The 21,898-nt window shown below is 39.7% G+C and overlaps 1 protein-coding gene across 1 annotated transcript in view; it reads right to left on the bottom strand.

Moving 5' to 3' along the window:
- Positions 1-819: 819 nt before the first annotated feature.
- The window catches only part of KCTD15 (potassium channel tetramerization domain containing 15), a 60,626-nt gene continuing 39,547 nt past the window's right edge, over positions 820-21,898 (bottom strand). The window contains exons 4-5 of the mRNA XM_089656958.1: positions 14,659-14,964; positions 820-8,376 (exon numbers count right to left, since the gene is read on the bottom strand). Of these exons, the coding sequence (XP_089513084.1) occupies positions 8,224-8,376; positions 14,659-14,964 (459 nt within the window). The 3' untranslated portion in view covers positions 820-8,223. The remainder of the gene's footprint in view (positions 8,377-14,658; positions 14,965-21,898) is intronic.

Here is a 21,898-nt window from a genome sequence, read left to right as displayed (position 1 = left end):
ACACTATTCTGCCAACTGACACCAATGATGGGGCATTATTCCTCTTAACAGTGTTAATTTTGACATCAAATTTCTATTTACTTTTAGTCATATTTTAGTCATCTGAATTGTTTTAGTTCTATTCGTATGTTAGTCGACTAAAATCAAATGGGTTTAGTTAAATTGTATTATTTAAGCATTTCTCTATAATATTCAAATTCATTATACACTCCTGGAGTAAAAAATCTAATAACGTTATTATTTATGGTATTAAAGTATTACTAAACACACAACAGTACAATCAGTCTGTAGATGCAGTAAAGCATGCTTGTTATACTCACTGTGCAACCTAAGGGGTTAATCCTCTGCATTGTGCAAAAAGGCTGTTTGATCCTGAATTCTCTGCCCCTCCTCTTGTTCAAATGTCTATGTGGATAAGACAGACTGAACCCATAGCCCTTCTGCACATGCTCAGTATGGTGTGTATTGCTAGAAAGGTTTTTATTTTCTTCGGTGAGTACATGTGATCATTCTTCTTTGGTGGCAATCTTTTCTTTAGTGTACTATCTGTCTCTCACTTTTTTGAGTGTACTGTTGAAAACACTTTTTGAATATAGTATGAAAAAATCATTTTTGCAATTTGTAAAATTTTTTAAAGCTTTTATAAAAGTATTGAAAGAGGAAAAACTTAATTGAAGTTCTAATATTTCCTTCCTGTGGAAATGTCTTTGTAACTTATGAAGCCATGCTGCAACTGGATTGTTCACCTCTCCTCATTCACACCGATATTAACTGGCCAAGAAAACCAAACCAACAAGAAACTACTCAGAAACTCACACCTTTCCTTTCCTTTTTTTACTTTACAGAAATGTTTATGGCATGAATTACTATATTAGAAATATGTATACACAAGTACATGACAATATTTTTAAAATAATGTATAATATACAATTCTACATATACTTTATGTACAGATCTGAATGCAGCACCGGACCCATACAGATATAAAATTGCAGAATAAAATTTTTCTAAAAACGTTTATTACGCAAAGCCAGTCTGGAAAAAAAATGTGTTCAGTGATGAATGACCCCCAGATATGTAGCATGTTTATCCCATACATGGCTGCAGGATCCTTCAGTGTTAGTGCTGATACATTATAGCCCTCCGCACAGCAGGAGGAATGGAATCCAATGCTCTGTATGTACACTAGCTTATTACACATATGTGCATGTGTTGACTCCACTGGAGTTTGTAGGGCTTCAGAGTGTTATAAATTAAAGGGGGCAGTGTAAAGTGAGGAAAGCATTGTGGATAAAGGGTCAGTGAATCCAACCTGGTCTTTTCAGGTTTGGCTGAATTCCAGCATGTTGAATCAACCACTAGATTCTTATAGTTCTCAAGGATTCCAACAGAAAGATCTCTGCACCTGAGTTCACAGTTCTTCCCAAATCTAGTGGTGGGTGGAGCTATGAACTCAGGCGCAGAGGTCTTACATTAGTGTTTAGTTTTTTTAAATGATTCCCATTAGAGAGGGTTCAACAGGCAGAACAAAACTTTGTGACGTTGGAAGAACTCTCTGATAGAGAACTCTTCGAATGAGAGATAAATATAAGTGTATACACAATATGACCACCTGACCATTTCACGCACTGTATGACTAAAGGTATGTGGACACCTCTCCAAATAATGGAGTTCAAGAGTTTCCAGTGAAGGGTACTGTTAATACTACAGCATACAAAGACAACAGACATTGTGGTAACAGTTTGGTGAAGGCCCATTTCTGTTCCATCATGTCTGTGCCCCTGTGTACAGAGCCAGCTCCCCAAAGACATGGTTTGATCAGTTTGGTGTGAAGGAACACAAGTGTCCTGTACAGAGCCCTGACCTCAGCCCTACCGAATACCTTTGGGATGAACTGGACTATAGATTCTGAGCCAGATCTTCTCATCCAACATTACCTGTCCTCACAAATGAACACAAATTTCCAGACAGTCCAATATTTTCTGAAAAGCCTTCCCGAAAGAGTGGAGGTTGTTATAGCTGCAAAGGGAGCAACTTCGTCTTAACATCTATAGTTTTTGTCCAACAAACCCATATTGGTGTGATGGTCAGATGTCCACAAACACTTTTGGCCATATTATGTATAAATATCTATTGGAAAATTCATCTTGGCAACCAGTATCCATAATAGTAATGTCAGTTTTTCTGGACAGCGATACAGGCTGGTCCTTTGAGACTAATGTGACCTGTACAGGTAACTTCCACTGACTACAGAGTGGAAGAAGATATATTGTAGTTACTATTTTAGAATAAAGCTATCAAATCATAATAGCTAATGACATCACAGCGACATAAACATGTGATGTCATTGTTCTTTAGGCATTCAAAAGGCTTATTGTTTTAGTCCATATCATGGCCCTCCCAAATGTATAAACTTCAAGTCCATATTAAAAAAAAAAAGTCCACAAGATCACAAAATTTCATCAAATGTCTTCTGACTTCTAGACGATTGTATACACACCCATTTGTATGCATTTCCTTCAATTAGGGTACAGGTTTAGTGTACTCTGAACCCTGCAATTAATAATTACTATTGAATAAAGGAAGTTACATAAAAGAGAGAAAGAAAATTAAAAAAATATATATTATTAAGGTATACTGTTGATTTTAGTCCTTCATTGAAGACTGATATTTTAAAGTCTAAAATACATTTTATGCCTGTTGGTCTTGTGAGGATTTACAAGGAAGATTATTTATGGAGCAACTCCAGACATGAAAAGGTTGCCTTAGGGGGTGCCCAACGGAAGTACATGATATGAGAGTTTTCGATGTTTCTACTGACCATAGCTGCCTTCTTGGTACACAATGCTGAAAGAACATGGTGGTACAGCTGTCTGTTATTTCAGACTGGCCAAGTGGTCACTCTGGAAAATGCCAGAAGGGTCAACTATTGGGGCCTAAGTTGTCTTATTCTTATCGAGTCCTGAATTAGCAGAACAAGAAAATCTACTACAGTTTATATATAGCCCATATTTAACCTCTAATTTGGACCTATACACAATTTTTTCCTGCAGTGTTTCCCACACACCCAAGTTCCTAGGCACTTGGTCATGTGATCTCTATCTTAAATGGAAGGATCAGAGTTCTGACAATCTGATGCATCCCTTTGCCAAAAATCAAGTGACGAAACGCCTAGGCCTTCAAACATGCAAGTATCACTTGAGTATCACTGCTAATCTTCATCCATCCCAACAGCCTGTTAATATAGCTATAGGCTGAAGTGGACTTTCTCTACAAGGCTGAATATAACCCTTATATGTCAGAATATACAACACTATAATGTTTCAGGAAAGCTCCACCTTTTATCATTTACAAAAACAGCCTTGAGCTCCAGTCCACTGACTTTGCCTAGGCTATGGGTGCTCAACCTGTGACCCGCCAACTGTTGGGGAACTACAAGTCCCATCATGCCTTTGAGAATTATGCTTATAACTGTTAGCTTTGCAAGGACTCATGGGACTTGTAGTTCTGCAACAGCTGGAGGGCCACATGTTGAGCCCCCATGGCCTAGGCCGAGATAATGTCATCAGTCTGCTGCAGGCAGGAGGAAGCATTTCTTCAGTCTCCCCTCCCCCCAGTGCCCAGATTGCAACATTGTAAGTGTGTCACACATTAGTGAACACTGCCAAGAACTGCACTGGCACCAGGATTTACATAACTGTGTCATCTCTACGCTGAAATCTCAGTCCAGGAAGTAGATTGTGACCCTGGATGATGCCTGAACAAAGATGGCTCTGTCCTTTTGGAAAGCAGATAAAGGCATTGTCAGGGGAGCACTGAGATCTCTCTGAGAAGTAATAAATACTTGTGCTTGTTACATTTACTTATTACTTAGTTTTTATGCATGTAATTTGAAATATATCTGATGCTAGGTCCACTTAACACTTTGCTTTGAGGTTTTACCTAGGAGAGTGTGCCTGTGTCAGATCAAAACTGCTGCTCCATTGGGCTTGGCGAGGTTAAGCCACACACTTTAGACTGGCATGGTTTATATGACAGCAGTACATTTGACTCCCAGGGCAGACTGAATTAGTTATGAGTTGATGATACATGCCAAGGAAAGTAGACTTTAGAGTCAATGGGAAGCATTCAAATTGCTGCTGCAGTTAGCACAAGAAAAGGGAACATCCCTGGTCGCATCCCTATGAGGACCACATCTATGACCATCCAATGTAGCTATGGTGAATTCATCCTAGTGTCTAGGACTTACAGCCCCCAGGATTCCCCAACAGCTAATATCACATTTTGAACAAGAACATGTACTGGTGGAGGATGAAAGTGTGCTCTTTAAAGAAACATTTCAGGCAAAACTCTAAATTCAGCAGCAAAATACCCATAAAAGGGCTATTTAGCCACAATTTAGCCAAAATCTGCAATTTTAGATGCTAATCATTCAAACAAATGTTTTGTCTCCTGCCCAAATCTTGCCTGTAGTACAAGAGTTTCTGTGTTTGTGTCGGTCCACGCTAGCCATTCCACACTAGGTAATCTGAGCCAAAAATTGACCCACTAGAATGGAACTCTAGTAAAAGAACAGCTGGGAACTGGAGGTTTATACTTCAATACGGGGATTTCTGATGGTTTTGTTTAACTATTTTTAATGTTTTTATATGTACACATAAGCTGTAAATAAGGAATATGTGTACATTGGGCAGCCATCTTTGCACATATTGTATGCACGCAAAACTTTTACTTGCTTCTTAGTAGTTGTGTCTTCCTATTTCTCTCTCAGTGAAAGTATAGCAGTCAGGTCTGACTGGTTGTAAACAATGCCCTTTCTGTCACTGAGAGGTGGGTGTGAGGTGATGGACTCAGACCTTTAACTCACAGACCGAAATCATTGGTTGGGCCTAATGACTTGGATTCATCAGCTCTTCACAAAACAGGAGACTTCCCAAAGGATAGGAGTCATCTGAATTCAGAAATCAACATATAAATGAGCCAAGAAAGAGAGACAATTAATCGTCTCAAGAGTTCATAGTCCTTTATTACAATCAAAGGTAACATCAGGAAAGAAAAAGGGAAGCCAATGTGTTTCAGGGACCAAAAATTCTCTTCATCGAGGCTTAAAATATGTAGCAAAAAGTAGCTATCGGACTCAAAATAAGTTCCAGGAAAAATAACGGACAGGAGCAAAAGTTTATGGGGGTTGTGCCTGTATAAGTGGCCAAGTAATATGTTACGTCACTTGGCCATAGCTGCAGACAAATTCACCTACACCAAATACAGTGGCTGCCTTTTTGCTTTCTGTTACTTGTGATTTCAATAAAGGACTTTGGATCCTTGGGACCATCATTTTTCTTTCTTTCTTTACTCATTTGTATGTGAATATTTCTGTCAATGAGATTTATAATGGCAGTTTTTGAACTGTACAAATTGAATATCTGTATATATATATATATATATATATATATATATATATATATATATATACATGGAAATATGGTACAGGGAATGTTTAACCCCTTGGCATCTGTACCTTCTTTCGACCCTTTAAGGGGTTTCAGATGCCTGGAGGCGGGGTGAGGTTTCTGATCATGTGACCATCATGACTGGAGTAGTAGAGATCGGGAGCTTTCCGTTAGCTGCCAGTAACGTAGCCGTAGATATGTGCGGCCAGTGGGAAGGAGTTAAAAACTCTGAAAAAAAAGATTGCAACAAAACTTATTTCTAGGCAAGTATTACAATAATAAATAAAGTATGGGTTCAGGGCTGGTTCACATCATGAATTTCACTCTGTGCATTCCTGTGCAATTCACATGCAATCATGCACATGAAATTACGCCAGACCACACCAACAGTAGTGCATGCACTACTTTAAAAAATGCACAGCAACCGAATCGCAGCTTTAGTTAATCAATCCTATTGGCCTTCAAAGGGTATGCTTTTACAGGCTTAAAAAAAAAAAAACGCTCAACACCTATATAAGTGGTGTTTTTAAGCTCTGTTTGCATAAGGCCTTAGACTGGAGTTAGGGATCACAGTCTGCAGAGGTGCCCTAGTGCAGCAGTATGGCTTCACATGTGTTTCCAAATTTATTCAACAAAAATCTGTTTTTAATTGTTGAAATAATTTAGAATTTGACTTTGTGCTGAGTGACATTTTTGTATTATATTGTTCTTCATAGACTCCCCTACCCATGTGCATCTTAATCATTTTGCTAGGTATAAATTGATCTGAGGGGATGACACTTTTGCCTTCCCTTTAAGTTCTCCTTTGAAGTATACCTCCTCCAGATACAAGAGACTTCCATTCTGAGGGTAAACCCAACATTATTAAAGATGAAACCTGTCTGTATCTAGAATTTAGTGACAATTCTTTCCTATTCCACCATTTAAGCTAGTCATACACCAATTTCATCCATCTTAAAGTCACTACAATTGCATGTAATTGCCAGCAACTAAGAAATCTGCCAAGAGTTTGATCAAACATCATAATTTGGTTGACTGTAAAGTCAAAACTAGCTAATAAATTATCGAAAGATTGGGATGAAATGGAACCAAACTTCCACTAAGTTGCTTTGGGGAAATGTTGACCCCATCTCTATGTGGTCAATTAAAACCACCACTTTATGTTTACGATTGCTTTATGATGTCACCAAAAAATGAAGTCAAAAGGTTGATCACTTGATCAAATTGCCACATATATAACCAGCTTAAAAAGAATGGATCTTGGTTTCAACCATCTAGCAACGGCAGCAATTCTCTGATTCTCATCCACACACGAATTCAAGGGTAGTGGACTAGAGTACCTATCAGAGAAGCTGAATAGTTCCAGGTTCCTTGCCTTGGAACTACAGCCATGGAAAGTTGTCACCTTTAAAACGACCCTGTCAGGGGGAAAAAAGCTGAAGTTTAGGTATGGCAAGTTTTGCATCAGTAAATTGGTCCAGCTTGGGACAGTGTACAGTGATTGCTGATAGCTTATGGGTCCTGTGTTGAACAGCTGTCCTGTTGCTTAGTGAATACAGGAGGTCCCTTGCATGTTATGGGTGCCAATTAGAGAACAGTCTGCATTTGTCCGATGAATGCAAATCATTGTCTGATGCTTGCACAAAGTGGAGCACCCCACCTCATCCAATGAGAGAACGTTATGCATTCCCTTAATGGTGCCTGTGCCTAGTGAGCAAACTCTTAGTCTGGGACCCCAGATGCCAGTGGAGATCAATGTAGTAGCGGTGTAGTAGCGCTACCTACTACAGTGATTTCCAGCTTCCACAGGGATCCCACAGGTATGGAACATACATACTTACATTGGGCCAAGCTGTATCAATGTGACTATATAAAATATGCATAGCTAAACTTCAGCTTTAAATATTTTATGACATGCTAAGCATTGTAGTGTCAGAATAATGACACAAGGGGGGGCGCAGACATATGACGCTCCTATAGGTATCGAATACCAAAGTCATCGAGAAAGGCTGCAGCGTTTGTATATAAGAGAGGTAGGTGACCCCAGAGAGGTGAGTATACTACTTTTTCTCTTGCAAGGACCTGTATTTTGATTTTTAACTTCTCGACAAGGTCGCTTGAAACGTGGAAGCTGCTTCTGAGACAAATATTGTCAGTTTGAGTGATTTCCTTGAAAGGAATCCCTTTGTCATTAAAAATACAGCATCACAGAATGCATCAAAATACTAAAACAACCAAAACAGTTACATTATGGATAGTCTAGTTGACAACATTTTTAGTGCTCCTTAGTCCAATATTGCATGTCACAGTTACCCATCCAAAAAGCAAATCCTTTTCTTTAATCAGCTTTTCATCGGGTCAAATATTTGATTAATCAGGTAATTGCAAGGATCAGTCGACTGGATGCATTAAATAGAGGAAAAATGTGTCTTATTTTACGTGTCTGTAATATCATTAATTGGACTGGACCCCTTGGATATTTTGTTCTTCTGGTTCCCGTGGACAGCGAGATTCCGGTCTGGAGAACACAATTCCACTTTGCGAGACTTTTTGTCTTTACAGCACAGCTGTCGCGTTAAGTACCAGTCCCCTTGGACCCCATTTTTTTTTTGAGGACCGAGCTTCTGTCCACTTTGCAAAGTCTTTATAAAATATCACAAACTGGCAACAAAAAGTCATATTGAGTCTCTTAATACTGTTAAGCAGGTCCTGAAGTTTTTCACATCAAGGACTTTAGAACACTTCATCAGCCACAAAGATATACCATCAAGAATCAGTCCAGAGGCTCCTGTTTTATCCTCATTGTGTTTGGCTGCACCCGCCTGTCCTCCCGGCACAGTACGTATTCGCTAAACTGTGAGGAGTCAACTCCGCCACCGCATGAGGCTGCCACATGGAATCCCTTTTGAAACAGTCTTTCGAGCACCTACAGGAATAAAAATAAGAATGAAATCATTGAAGAAACATTATACGAAGCATAGATATGGAAACAAGCAAATAAAGCATATATATCTAAAAAAGTACTTGTAAATACAGTAAGCATTATTTGTATCTCAAATGGCAGCAAGTAAAGTCGCAATAGGAGAGAGAAGAGGCCACCACCATTTAAGTGTAGATGATTTATTAAAATATAGGGCTAAAAAGTCACCTTCTGTTTTGATTTTTATCCTAGGATTGTGTAATGATGGTTAAACTGAACCTAGAATAAAAGCTGAAGTTTAGGTATGGCAGTGTAACTATGCGTGTGTCATAACTGGCCAATCCACTTTGCATTTTGTCAGTGAATACAAAGTGTTCTCTTATTGGATAAGGTGGGGATCCTGGCATCACCACCTCATCCAGTCAGAAAATCCTTTGATTTCAGTGAAAAAAAGCAAAGTGTTCTCTGATTGATGCCCGTGTCAAGTGAGTGACCTCCTGTGTTTACAATGCAGCAGGTCAGCTGCTTGACACGTGACCCTGGACCTAGTGGGGATTTCCAGTCTCCACGGGGATCCCCCCTAGGTATGGCACATACATACTGTTATTGGTCCAAGCTGGACCGATGTAACTATGAAAAATATGCCATAGCTAAACATCAACTTTAGGACAAATTGAAAAAATAGCATAAATGAGTAAAAACCAAAATCCCATGGTAAGAGGAGCTAAAGTTAAAAAATAAAAAAAAATAATAGGCAGGGTCTTTATTGCAGAAGAAACATTCACAGGGGTTGATTTAATAAAACTGGAGAGTGTAAGATCTGGTGCAGCTCTGCATAGAAACCAATCAGCTTCCAAATTATTTGTCAAAGCTTAACTGAACAAGCTGAAGTTAGAAGCTGATTGGCTGCCATGCACAGCTGAACCAGATTCTGGGTGCTCCAGTTTTAGTAAATCTCCCCTAATTGGTTATTACTGTACCCTTTGTCTTAAATCTTTCATAGTATTATATTTATTTTAAAGGGTAAAAAAAATTTAATAATTAAAAAACACATGACACAAAGATACCACATTTTGTGGGGGTGGGTCATTTTAGACTTTTTCTCCAGGCAGCAAAAAGTCAAGGAAATGCTGCGTCTTTATCCGCCATTCTCAGCTTGTCAATGAGCAACACACTTGTTATTAGTCTGAGGGCAAGTTTTACAGAAACTCTTCTTTTCAGAGAAAAAAAGTACAGATCAATTTTTTTCCCTTTAAAGTCCATACCGCAGGCACCATCATTTAATTATGAGCCAGACATAAATTATGCATTTATACATTGTTGCATTCTCTGAAGTGGCGGAACATTGAAAAAATCTTCCCGGGTAGGTGTTTGTGAGGGTGTAGACGCAAGGTTTGTAGACATTATTCACACACAGGGAGAGGGAGAAAATGGCATTCTTTCCAATGATCTATTAATTGAGCTGTCTATTGATCTATCTCAGATATCTATCTATCTATCTATCTATCTATCTATCTATCTATCTATCTATCTATCTATCCCAGATCTATCTATCTATTATCTATCTATCTATCTATCTATCTATCTATCTATCTATCTATCTATCCATCTATCATTAATCTGTCTATCTAATCATATGCAGAGTTGATCTAACTGTCTATTGACCTATCAATCTATCTCAAAATCTATCTATCTATCTATCTATCTATCTATCTATCTATCTATGTATCTATCTATCTATCTATCTATCTATCTATCTATCTATCTATCTATCTATCTATCTTTGTATAAAATCAGACCTGTATCCATATTTCTGAGAACTGAATAATAATGATCATCTGCATATTGTCATGCAGTTAAGTCTATCAGGTTTCCAAATACTTTCGGCCATAGGAAAAAATAACATTCTATCGATCGATCTATCTCAAATCTATCTATTCTTTTTATCTATCTGTCTCACATATACTGTATCTATATCTACTGTGTCTATCTATCTCAAACCTATCTCTCTATCTATCTATCTATCTATCTATCTATCTATCTATCTATCTATCTATCTATCTCTCTATCTATCTATCTATAAAATCAGACCTATATCCTAATTTTTGAGAATTTTGTTTGCATTTGGACCTCTCAGGTCTCCACATACTTTTGGCCATATATGTATATAATGCAAAGAGCGTAACTATAATCTCAGAAGACCATGTGACTATGTTGGGGCTCTGCTTGGCAAATTTTTGAAGGTAGCAAAAACATTTGACAAATGCATTTAGATTTTCATGAATTTTTAGGAACAAAATATAAAGAATATAAAGATTGTTTTGAAAACAATGCTTATTCTATATCACTAGAAAAACTGCCTTTAGGATGGACATTAGAGAGATGAGGACCCCTATATGGTTTAGCTATGGGGTCCCTTTATACATACTTAAGCTTATCACACATGATATTGCCATGACACATAAATAAATTCGGGTTAAATTGGACCTGTTAGTAAGATTAACAGTCTACATGAATAATTCCTGATATGATTATCTATTTATCTATCTATCTATCTATCTATCTATCTATCTATCTATCTATCTATCTATCTATCTGTCTATCTATCTACACTATATTGCCAAAAGTATTGGCATGCCTGCCTTAACACGAACTTTAATGGCATCCTAGTCTTAGCCCATAGGGTTCAATATTGAGTTGGCTCGCCCTTTGCAGCTATAACAGATGCAACTCTTCTGGGAAGGCTCTCCACAAGGTTTAGGAGGGTGTCTATGGGAATGTTTGATCATTCTCCTAGAAGCGCATTTGTGAGGTCAGGACTCTGTGCAGGCCAGTCAAGTTTCTTCACCCCAAACTCACTCCTCCATGTCTTTATGGACCTTGCTTTGAGCACAGGTGCGCAGTCACGTTGGAACAGGAAGGGGCCATCCCCAAACTCTTACCACAATGTTTGGAGCATGAAATTGTCCAAAATATCTTGGTATGCTGATGCCTTAAGAGTTCCCTTCACTTAAACTAATGGGGCCAAGCCCAAGCCCTGAAAAACAACCCCACACCAAATCCCCTCTCCACCAAACTTTGCACTTGGCACAATGCAGTCAGGCAAGTACGGTTCTCCTGGCAGCCACCAAACCTAGACACATCCGTCAGATTGGCAGACAGAGAAGTGTGAGTTGTTACTCCAGAGAACACATCTCCACTACTCTAGAGTCCAGTGGCGGTGTGCTTTACACCACTGCATCCGATGCTTTGCATTGCACTTGGTGATGTAAGGCTTGGATGCAGCTGCTCGGCCATGGAAACCCATTCCATGAAGCTCTCTTCGCACTGTTGTTGTGCTCATCTGAAGGCCACACCAAGTTTGGAGGTCTTTAGCTATTGACTCTGCAGACAGTTGGCGACTTCTGCGCACTGTGCGCTTCAGCATGCGCTGACCCCGCTCTGTCATTTTATGTGGCCTACCACTTCGTGGCTGAGTTGCTGTTGTTCCCAGTTGCTTCCACTTTGTTATAATCCCACTAACAGTTGAGCGTGGAATATTTAGTAGCAAGGACATTTCAGGGTTGGACTTATTGCACAGGTGGCAACCTATAACGGTACCACATTTCAATGCACTGAGCTCCTGAGAGCAACCCATTCTTTCACAAATGTTAGTAGAAGCAGTCTGCATGCCTAGGTGCTTGATTTTATACACCTGTGGTCATGGAGGGGATTGGAACACCTGAATCCAATGATTTGGATGGGTGTCCCAATAGTTTTGGCAATATACTGTATCTATCTACCTACCTACTTATCTATTTATTTATTTTTCCCTTTATACCACTTTATCATAAGGATTTTTTTCATCCACATTGTAGATTTGCTGTATTATATGAAGTCTTACTCAAAACCTGTGCAAATACTTTTGTATCTCTTCAAAAGGTAAGTGTGTATTGCTTCTTTCTTTTATCATGCAGTATTACCTTGTCAATGTTTTGTACATTATTAACTACGTAGCACTAATTTGGTGACATTCATCTTGTGTAAAGAGTCAAATCCTATAATCACCTTTGTTTTTAATTACCTTGGATGACTGACTAATAACGAGTAGTCTGAGTTAATTAAAATAATAAATGTGATTGTTAGGTTATGATAACGATAAATATTTTGCATTGTTATGTTGCTTGTAAGCACATGCAGATATTATTTGTTCTGTGAGAGCATGGAATCAGAGCACTGAACTCGCATCATCATTAACAACTGTTGCAGTGAATATTTACTGGCTACCAAACAACCATGTCAGTTTCCTGCAGTTTAGTCCATGAGAGGGGACTTCTTGTTGGTTGATTTTGATCTCTGACCCTTGCTGACTGATGGAATAAGGGAAAATATACACAAGGTGGGAATAAAGGCTAAAGCTGGCCATACATAGGTTAGTTTTTTTTTTTTCATTCAAACGGTGGGATGAATGAAAAAAACTGACCTGATTCCCTTGTCCACACATTTGTGGTGGATGTGGGAACCCTCTCCACAGTGTCATTGTGTTCTGACAGCGGGGAGACTTCCCCATTAGAAAACACAGATCAGCACTGCAGTCTATTAACACCAATTGAGAAGAACAAAAATACAGATAGAGCGGTTGAAACAATTGGTAAAGGTACTGGCCACACATGAATCAATGGTCACTGTTGAGCTGGACAAATTTTGATCCATGTATGGCCAGCTTAAAGGAAACACTGTGATCTTGATTATCCTGCACCTCTGAAAAGAACCACTTATTCCAAAAATCTAAACATTCAGCCTTCAAATACTATTAGTTATGTAAAATATATAAAGGAAGAGGTGGGCCAGAACTCAGCAAGAGCTGCTAACTGACTGGCTTTGCCTGAATCCCACTCCCTCAATCCCTTTTGGCAGAGATTACCTGACCATTTCTCCACTTAAGAGTGTTTATGAATTTAAGGACGCAGCAGAGCGAGTATAAAGATTCTGATTTTAGCATTGGTCCACTTTCACTGGTCATTGTACAAAACTAGAAATAGATATCAGAACAAAGGGAAAATGCACTCTTGCATCCAGCAATGTGTAAACTCAACCTAAATGTATACACTATATGGCTAAAAGCATGTGGCCACCCCTCCAAATTATTGAGGTATTTAAAGTAAAGGGTACAGTTATAGCTACAGCACACAAAGACGTTTTAGACAATTGTGCTTTTCCAACCCTTTTCTGTTCCACCATGACTGAACCAATCAAGCTCCCCAAAGACATGGTGTGACCAGTTTTATGTGGAGGAACTGCATCCCTGACCTCAACCCTACTGAGAACCTTTGGGATGAATTGGAACAACAATTGTGAGTATTTTCATCTAACATCAGTACCTGACCTCACAAATTTTCTTTCGCTGAATGGGTACAAATTCCCGCAGACATGTTCCAAAATGTAGTGGAAAGCCTTCCCAGAAAAGAGGAGGATGTTATAGCTGCAAAGAAATGCCAACTCCATATGGCTTTGGAAAGGGATGTCCAACAAGCTCATATATGTGTGATGACCAGGTGTCTAAAAATGTTTGGTGAAATAGTGTATATTTAGACCAAGCATCAAATAAAATAAGACCTGTAATGAGCTTCCATTTTCCCCCCGCATTTAGAAAGAAAAGGTGAACTAAAAATGAATCCGAAATTGAAGGAAAAGATGTCTCTCTGTAAAGGTCCTCACCCTGAAAATTTCTACAATAAAAGATGATATTAGCAATTACAAGTTAAAACAGGTATAGGCCCTGATATATTAACCTGCTATAGAATGCCACAGTGGCCTCTCAAATAGCATCAGGTGTGATAATATTTATTTCAGGTACTTATATAGCGCTGTCAATTTACGCAGCACTTTACATATATATTGTACATTCACATCAGTCCCTAACCCTCAAGGGGTGTACAATCTAAGGTCCCTAACTCACATCCATACATACACATACTAGGGCCAAATTAGACAGGAGCCAAATAACTTAGCAGCATGTCTTTAGAGTGTGGGAGGAAACCAGAGTACCCGGAGGAAACCCAAGGAAGCACAGGGAGAACATGCAAACTCCAGGCAGGTGGTGCCGTGGTTGGGATTTGTACCAGCGACCCTAGTACTGCCAGGTGGAAAATGCTAACCATTTAGCCATTGTGCTTCCCATATTATATTCATAATACATAATATTGCTTAATAAACTACTTTAGCAGTCCCTATGTGCTATAGCAGCTTGATTACTCAGGCCCATTATACTCTGTTAAACAAACCACAAAAAAAAGAAAGTAGGAATACCTGAACGGAGTTTAATCTGCAATAGCCGTTTAATGGAAACCTGATGACATGGGTAGGGTCTTGGTTCCATCCAGCATTTACCGAGTTACACATGACATCGCCGGTCTCTGGAAATATCTCCTCTATTAATGCCTTTTCCCCACTTAGTGCGATCCTCTCGCCAAGGTCTGGAGTCACCCGCACCACGAGACAGTCACAAGGCTGAAAGTGTTTCCGGTGCTCCTTGTCCTGTTTCCATCGCTCAAGTTCCTTCACCATTGGGTGCAGCTGGTAGTATTTGGCTTCTTCATACAACAGGTTAAATTCCTAAAAGTGCAGAAAACACAACATCATATAGAGTCCAAACAACCTCACAAATTCCAAACAGCTGTATTATGGAAGTGTTCAGGCTCTTGAAAAAGAAAATCTACATGATTAGTCTATCAGTATACTGCTTCTAGATGTAGAGCAAAATTGCAGTACATGAATCACAATTTGGAGGTGATGTAAATTATAAACCAAAAACAACATTTTAATATTGCAGATTAACATTCTTTAGATATGATGGCTGCATTGGTTTTCTATTTTGAGGCTTTCCCCTTTACTCTTACCTGGTAATCCTGAGAATAACACACTGGGGGGTGAAAATCTAAATCTGGAGATTGCAAGATCTGGGGCAGCTTTGCATTGAAACCAGTCAGCTTCCAGTATTTTTTCAAAGCCTACTTGATCAAGCTGAAGTTAGAAGCTGATTGGCTACCATGCACATTTGCACCAGATTTTGCACTCTCTAATTTTAGTAAATCAACCCCACTATGCCTAAGCTCACTCAAAACAAAAATAGAAAATGGCAAATGGCAAAGTGGCTTTAAGGTGTACATTGAAAGGCCTTGCAAAGAACAAACAAAATAACTTTTTTTCCAAGCACACTTACTAGCTATCCAACAAATAGAAAAAAAATTACAATGTTCAACAATTTGCATTAAAAACAAAGGTTTTAGTTGCATAGATTTATGTGGAAGCTGATTCAATAGATACCCAACATGTCTAGCTTAAAAATTGCACGTGCCTTTGAAAGAACAACAAACTTCTGTACACAAACGTTTCCACAACTGACATTTCAAAAGCTCTTTCAAGTCATCAGGTGAGAGTTAACCATGAATAATGACCCTACTATTGCTTTCACTAGTGCCTAGTGTGTGTATGGGGGGGGGGGGGGGTTAAGTGCTTGGGTGTACCTTCTTTTTTATCTAAAACTGACTCTAAAATTTTTGTTTTGGTCTTTGAGAAAGAATAACTTCACATTAAATGCAGTTAGGCTCCATTCATGCTTGAGTAATGCAAGAATCCAAGCTAAGCTATGCGTTCCCATGACGCAAAGAAATGTGCATCCATTTTTGGAGGAATGCTGAAGTGCCACTCCTTCTTATTGGCACCCCAACGCACCTTACTGAAGTGTGAAAAATTGTGCGCCAAAACACATGGTAACAAAATACTATGCCTTTTGGAGAAGCACAGTTTAAAAAGGAAATGCTTGCAATTTTTTTTTTTTTTTGCAATGGTCACATGTTAAGCAGCCCATTATAATGAAGGAGCTGCCCCTAACACGCAAGAATGAGAGCATGCTGCTGCACCTGCACATGTGTGAACTGAAACTTAGAGAGATTAGGGATGATTTGTTTTAAAGGCTTATGCAGGCCATGGGTCGAATTCTGAACAAATTTTCTTTTGAAAATCATAACTAAGGATTTTCTTTCGATTTTCGCATCATTAGTGTGCCGCAGCATTAGCTGATTTTAATGAGGCCATCTAACTTGAGTGATCGGGCATGTTGAAATTTTGAAAAATGAATGAATTTCTAATCAATGATGGGAAACTCGGGCAAGAAATATAATAGAAAAAGAAATGAGCATGAGGTGTGACCTGGAAAGAAAAGATTCCTAGCCAGGAAAATTATTTTCTGTAGCAACATGAGCTGAAATTGAAGGCTTGGTCAGTCAAATCTCAAAATCAATGGTGGCACCATTGGATTACAAACCGCACAAATGTGTTCAGAATTCGACCCTGCATTAGTCCACCTCTTGCCCATGTTTATACAAAAGTAGTAAATGCAGCAACACTGATCTCATGATCAATGTGCATTTACTCATTTTTGCAATGAAGCCTGCAGAGTACCCTGACCCTGACTGGAGGTCTAATGCAAACACACCTTTGCACACTGGTACTGACTAGTATTCCAATGTTTCTCTTCTCGCTCAGTTTCTCTCCCTAACTCAGCTAATATGACCCCAGTGTGGACAGAGAGGGGCAGGGGAAAGGCAAACAGGGATGCCCTGCAGGCACCTAACGTCCTCCTTATCAATGTTGTTGGATGTTAGGATTCCAGCGGCTAGAAGGTCGTAATGGTGCACAATGAAAGCTTGTGGTTTAATGTACCTAAAAGGCAAGCTTGATCTACCTACTGGCTTGTATACAATTTTTGGGCAATTTTTAGGCATTTTTCCAAGGCACTCCTGATGACACCTGAAGGCACCCCAGGGTGTCTGGGCACCCTGGTTGAAAAAGGCTGCTCTAATGCGCAGCTGCTTAACCACTTCCCACCGGTGCCTCCCGGCCCTTTAAGAGTTTCAGAAGCCGGGAGGCAGGTGGGGATTTAGGGTCATGTGAACGCCGTGATTTGCTGTCACGATCGGAAAAGGTCCCGATCGAAAGGGGAGATCGGAACCTTTCTGTGAGTCACCTGACATATGTGCTGGGAGCGCACAGGGAGTGCGCTCTCAGCACATATGTATTTTCTAATTGCATGCAAATATGCGGTTGCTCGACATCAAGGCCCAGACGCAGAGAGGCGGCATATTTGTGTGAGCTCAGCGTCAAAGGGTTAAAAGTATTCCATCAGTATCAAGATATTGTCACCAAAAGAAAGCCATTTGTTCCCTCCCCAAAAACAATATAAATATATTACAAATAGATTATGACAAAATTCATGTCAAGTCAAGAGGCTCATAGAGGAAATATAAAAATTGATCTGGTCCATCAGTGGTATGCAGATGTGAAAGCTGAAGTGGTTACATTACAAAAAAACTACTTTTGAGAAGAACTGAGGGGAAGTTAGGAATGATAGATGTAATCATAACGTCTTGCTCGTATTGCAATGTATTAGGAAACAAAACCAAAATCTACTTAGAAAAGGACTCCGGATGAGCGAAGACCCCGCCAATTCAATCTATCCGTTCCTATTCTCCTCTTTAAAATAGATTCAGAAACTGAAACCATCCTCACCTGGAAATCAAATAAACTTACACAAAAAAAAAATAATTTTCAAAAAATTAGTCACGCCAGAAAACGCAATTGAACTTTTAATAGTGAATTTCCATTTCCATAGTCACCGGGAGCTAATTAGCAACCTACACAGCAAAGCCTGCAGCACATATAATTATAGATGCCCAAAAGCCGTACTAACTTGTAATTTTTTTCCATAGTACAGAACCATAGGCTGATATTACCTCTCACCCTAATCAATAGACCACTCGCTTTGGACACGCTGTCATTGCTTATTTGAAGAGCGCCATTTTTTTCCTCAAAGCTGACCTTGTATGACAGAAAGATATAACAGTATAATCTAGACTACCCACTCAGCTTTGTAAAATAACTAAAATGCCTTTGCTCTATTGTCCACAATTCAATAATAAGCAACTTAGGAGTGTACTCCCCCCCCCTTCCAAATACAGCTTGTACCCCCATTGCAACCAAGTACCAGAGTATTCTCTAGGCTGCCTATTACCAAGCTGTGTCCTTCATTGGATGCTGAGAAAAGGGTTTTACAAAAATCCCATTCTTTATCATTCATTGTGGGATAAAGGTTTCCGTTTATGACACAGAGAATAGCTGCGATTCAACAGATCTCAGCTATTCTCTGGTCATTCACAGTTTATAACACTCAGGAGATCATGTCAGCCCTTCTCTGGAGATCTGTGTTCTCCCTCCAGATTCTCCAGCCCAGAGCTGGAGAATCAGAGGGACCGAAAACTAAGCAGAGATAATTTACCTCTGTTTAGTAAACTGATCTTTTACTATAATCTCGAGAGATTATAGTAAAATGAGCCGTTTTCCAGAGTTTGTAGACCGTTCTCCAGCGTTTGGAGACCGTTCTCCTTTCGTTTGGAGAACTGCTTCATAAACTGCATTCACAGGAGAACTGTGTTCTCCGAGAATGCCGGAGAACTGAGCAGTGATCTATTACCGCTGGTCCATAAACGGACACCAAAGTTTGATAATAGGCAACCTAGCGTGCAGTCTTTCTTTTGTCTGCAATGGGGGAGCGAGATGTATCTAGGTAGGGGAAGTGTAACCCTCCTAGGTTGCCTGTCACCAAACTGTGTCCCTAAATGGAGTTTGAAAAAAGGTTTTTACGGTGAGTACAAAATCCTGTTTTCTCTATCAGCCCTCGATCCCCTCATGTTTTGCATTGTATTGGTATTGTTCTGTCACATGTTCTGTCCCCCTTTGTAATGTACAGCGCTGAGCGAACTATTGGCGCTTTATAAATACTGTATAATAATAATCATCCATCGAGAGTTACAACTTAAAAGGAAACCTAGTGCATCATTTGGCTTCAATGGGGAGTGAGCTGTTTGTGTGCAGGGGGGGGGGGAGGGTTGGGGGCTCTGCTAGGTTGCCTACCAAGGTGTGTCCCTCAGTGGACTCTGAGAAAAATATTTTATGACGAGTACACAATTCCTATTTTTTCTTATCGTCCATTGGGGAAAATCGCATGGTAATAAGCAACCTAGTGTGTAGTCTGTCATTTGGCTGCAATGGGGGAGCAATATGTATGTGGTAAGGAGGGGGACACTCCTAGTATTGCCAAGCTGTATCCCTCAATGGACTCCGAGAAAAATATTTTATGGTGAGTACACACTATTCATTGGGGGAAATTGCAAGGTAATAGGCAACCTAGTGTGCAGTCTGTCGTTTGGCTGCAACGGGGGAGCAATATGTATGTGGTGAGGAGGGGGACCCTCCTAGTATTGCCAAGTTGTGTCCCTTAATGGACTCAGAAAAGATTTCTATAGTGAGTATGGAAATCCTATTTTTTTTTCATCTAAAGAGCTTGGTTCTTCCTACGTTGCCTTGCAGTTGATTTATTTTGGGATGTAGTTAATGCTAAAATATTAGTACAAAAACAGTGGCAACAGCAGCCCTTATATGTGTTTTGGGTGGATATTTTGAACCTTAGAGACCAAAGAAATTGCAGTCAGAAGGATTTAAAGTGACATTAAACCTTTGCTTTGATTTAATAAAATAATAAACATCATAATTACCTGCTCTGTGTAACAGTTTTGCACAGAGCAGCCCCGATCCCCCTCTTCTGGGGTCCCCCGCTGGCGCTCCTCGCTCCTCTTCCTTAGCGAGTGCCAATGGCTCCTGCTGCTATCAATCTGCCCAGTGAGGAGGGAGACAGCATCAAGAGCCGCTGTTCTCGTGCACATTGCTGGATCAACTCAGGTAAGTATAAGAGGGGGGGGGGCTGCGGGGATCTTGCAGTACAGAAGGTTGTACCTTAATACATAGAATGTATTAAGGTAAAAAATAACTTAAAGTGGTTGTAAACCCTTCTATATACCCAATGAAGTGACAAGCAAACAAATCCTCCTACATAAGTTGTACCTGTTTATCTGCTGTCTTCCCTCCTCTACATCCGTTAAAAGTGCTGGATTTATTAAGCTACTTGAGAGTTAAAAAAAAAGGGAAAGAGAGCTGAAATTACACTATGCAAAGCTCAGTGAAAGATGATTGGAGGAAAGGGACACCCCCCCCCTTCCACACAGCTCACAGGAACAGAGATTAGGCTGTTAATCTGCTGGAGGTCCCTCCCCTGTCACCATTTTTCTCTTGGTGTTAGGAAACTTGTCAGAAGTGATTCATGCTTTCATGCGAATAGCAAAGGGAACAAAGCAGCTGGCAGAAATTACACTTAGGGAGTTTTTACTAAAACTGGAGAGTACAAAATCTGGTGCAGCTGTGCATAGAAACCAATCAGCTTCCAGGTTTTATTGCCAAAGCTTCATTGAACAAACTGAAGTTAGAAGCTAATTGGCTGACATGCACAGCTGCACCATATTCTGAGTGCTTCAGTTGTAGTAAATCCACCCCATTAGCGCTCTTAATTGAGACAAGTTCACACTATAGAGGGATATCTTTTGTTCATATTTCATGTCTGAGGTTTACAACCGCTCCAAGGCTTTAGAACCACTTTAACGTATATGTATAACCAGGGGCGGACTGACCATTTGGAAACTGCCCGAGGGCCGGGGGTCAGTAGGGGGCCCCATGAGATGCCCCTGGTACCTTTTTCATAAGCTTTTTTGAGTTTGGGCAAGGACACAGGGGCCCCATGATCCCCAATTGCCCAGGGGCCCCATGAGTTGTCAGTCTGCCCCTGTGTATAACCAAAACCTTTTTTCTCATTTTGCATAGAGCAGAGAAAGGTTTGAACCTCCATTTTTATTAATATCTGTGTCAGCACTGAGATTCAGCCTCTCTGTTTGCCCTTGTGGTAACCAAGACAGAAAGTGATTTGGAATCCAAATGTTGCAGTTGTCACCAGAGCAAGCGGTGAGGAATAATCTATATAAAAACACTTTTTTTCCAAAATTATATATAGCAAAAATAAAAATAAAATCCCAGTGGTGAATAAATACAACCAAAAGAAAGTTTTATCAGTCTCAAAAAATGCTAAAAATTTCATTTGGGTACAATGTTGCATGACCGCGCAATTGTCATTCAAAGTGTGATAGCGCTGAAAGCAGAAAATTGGCCTGGACTAAAGGGAGTGAACGTATCCGGACTGGAAGTGGTTAAGTGAGGATGTCCCCTCACTTTGTATAGATCTCTTTTCTCTTCCTGCTGTGACAAGAAGGTAAATCTCACCATAAGGACACAGATAGCAAAAAATAATCTGAAAGTGGAATCCATCCCTACTCTATCAAAATTGAAAACACAAAATTTGGTGAAACATTTACTTTAAATGACCTATTTTTTCATTTTCCTCTGCATACTGAATGTCACAGGTAAGCTCTGGATTAAAGCTGAATTTTGGCCTTCCTTTCAGTCTTGCACAGTTATACCGGCTCCTCTCCTGGACTGAAATGGCTTACTCTGATTTCACTGCATACTGTGAGCTTCTCACAATGTGCATTAGAAGCTGCAGCAAGTCAGATAGAGCTACGCCTCATTTCCTAGGACGTCCAGTATCATC

The sequence above is a fragment of the Staurois parvus genome, unplaced genomic scaffold (genome assembly GCF_062004578.1).
Source record: "Staurois parvus isolate SC_StPar_1 unplaced genomic scaffold, SC_StPar_1.0 ptg000952l, whole genome shotgun sequence".
In the NCBI taxonomy this organism is placed as follows: Eukaryota; Metazoa; Chordata; class Amphibia; order Anura; family Ranidae; genus Staurois; species Staurois parvus.
This window is presented reverse-complemented; position numbering and strand designations above follow the sequence as displayed.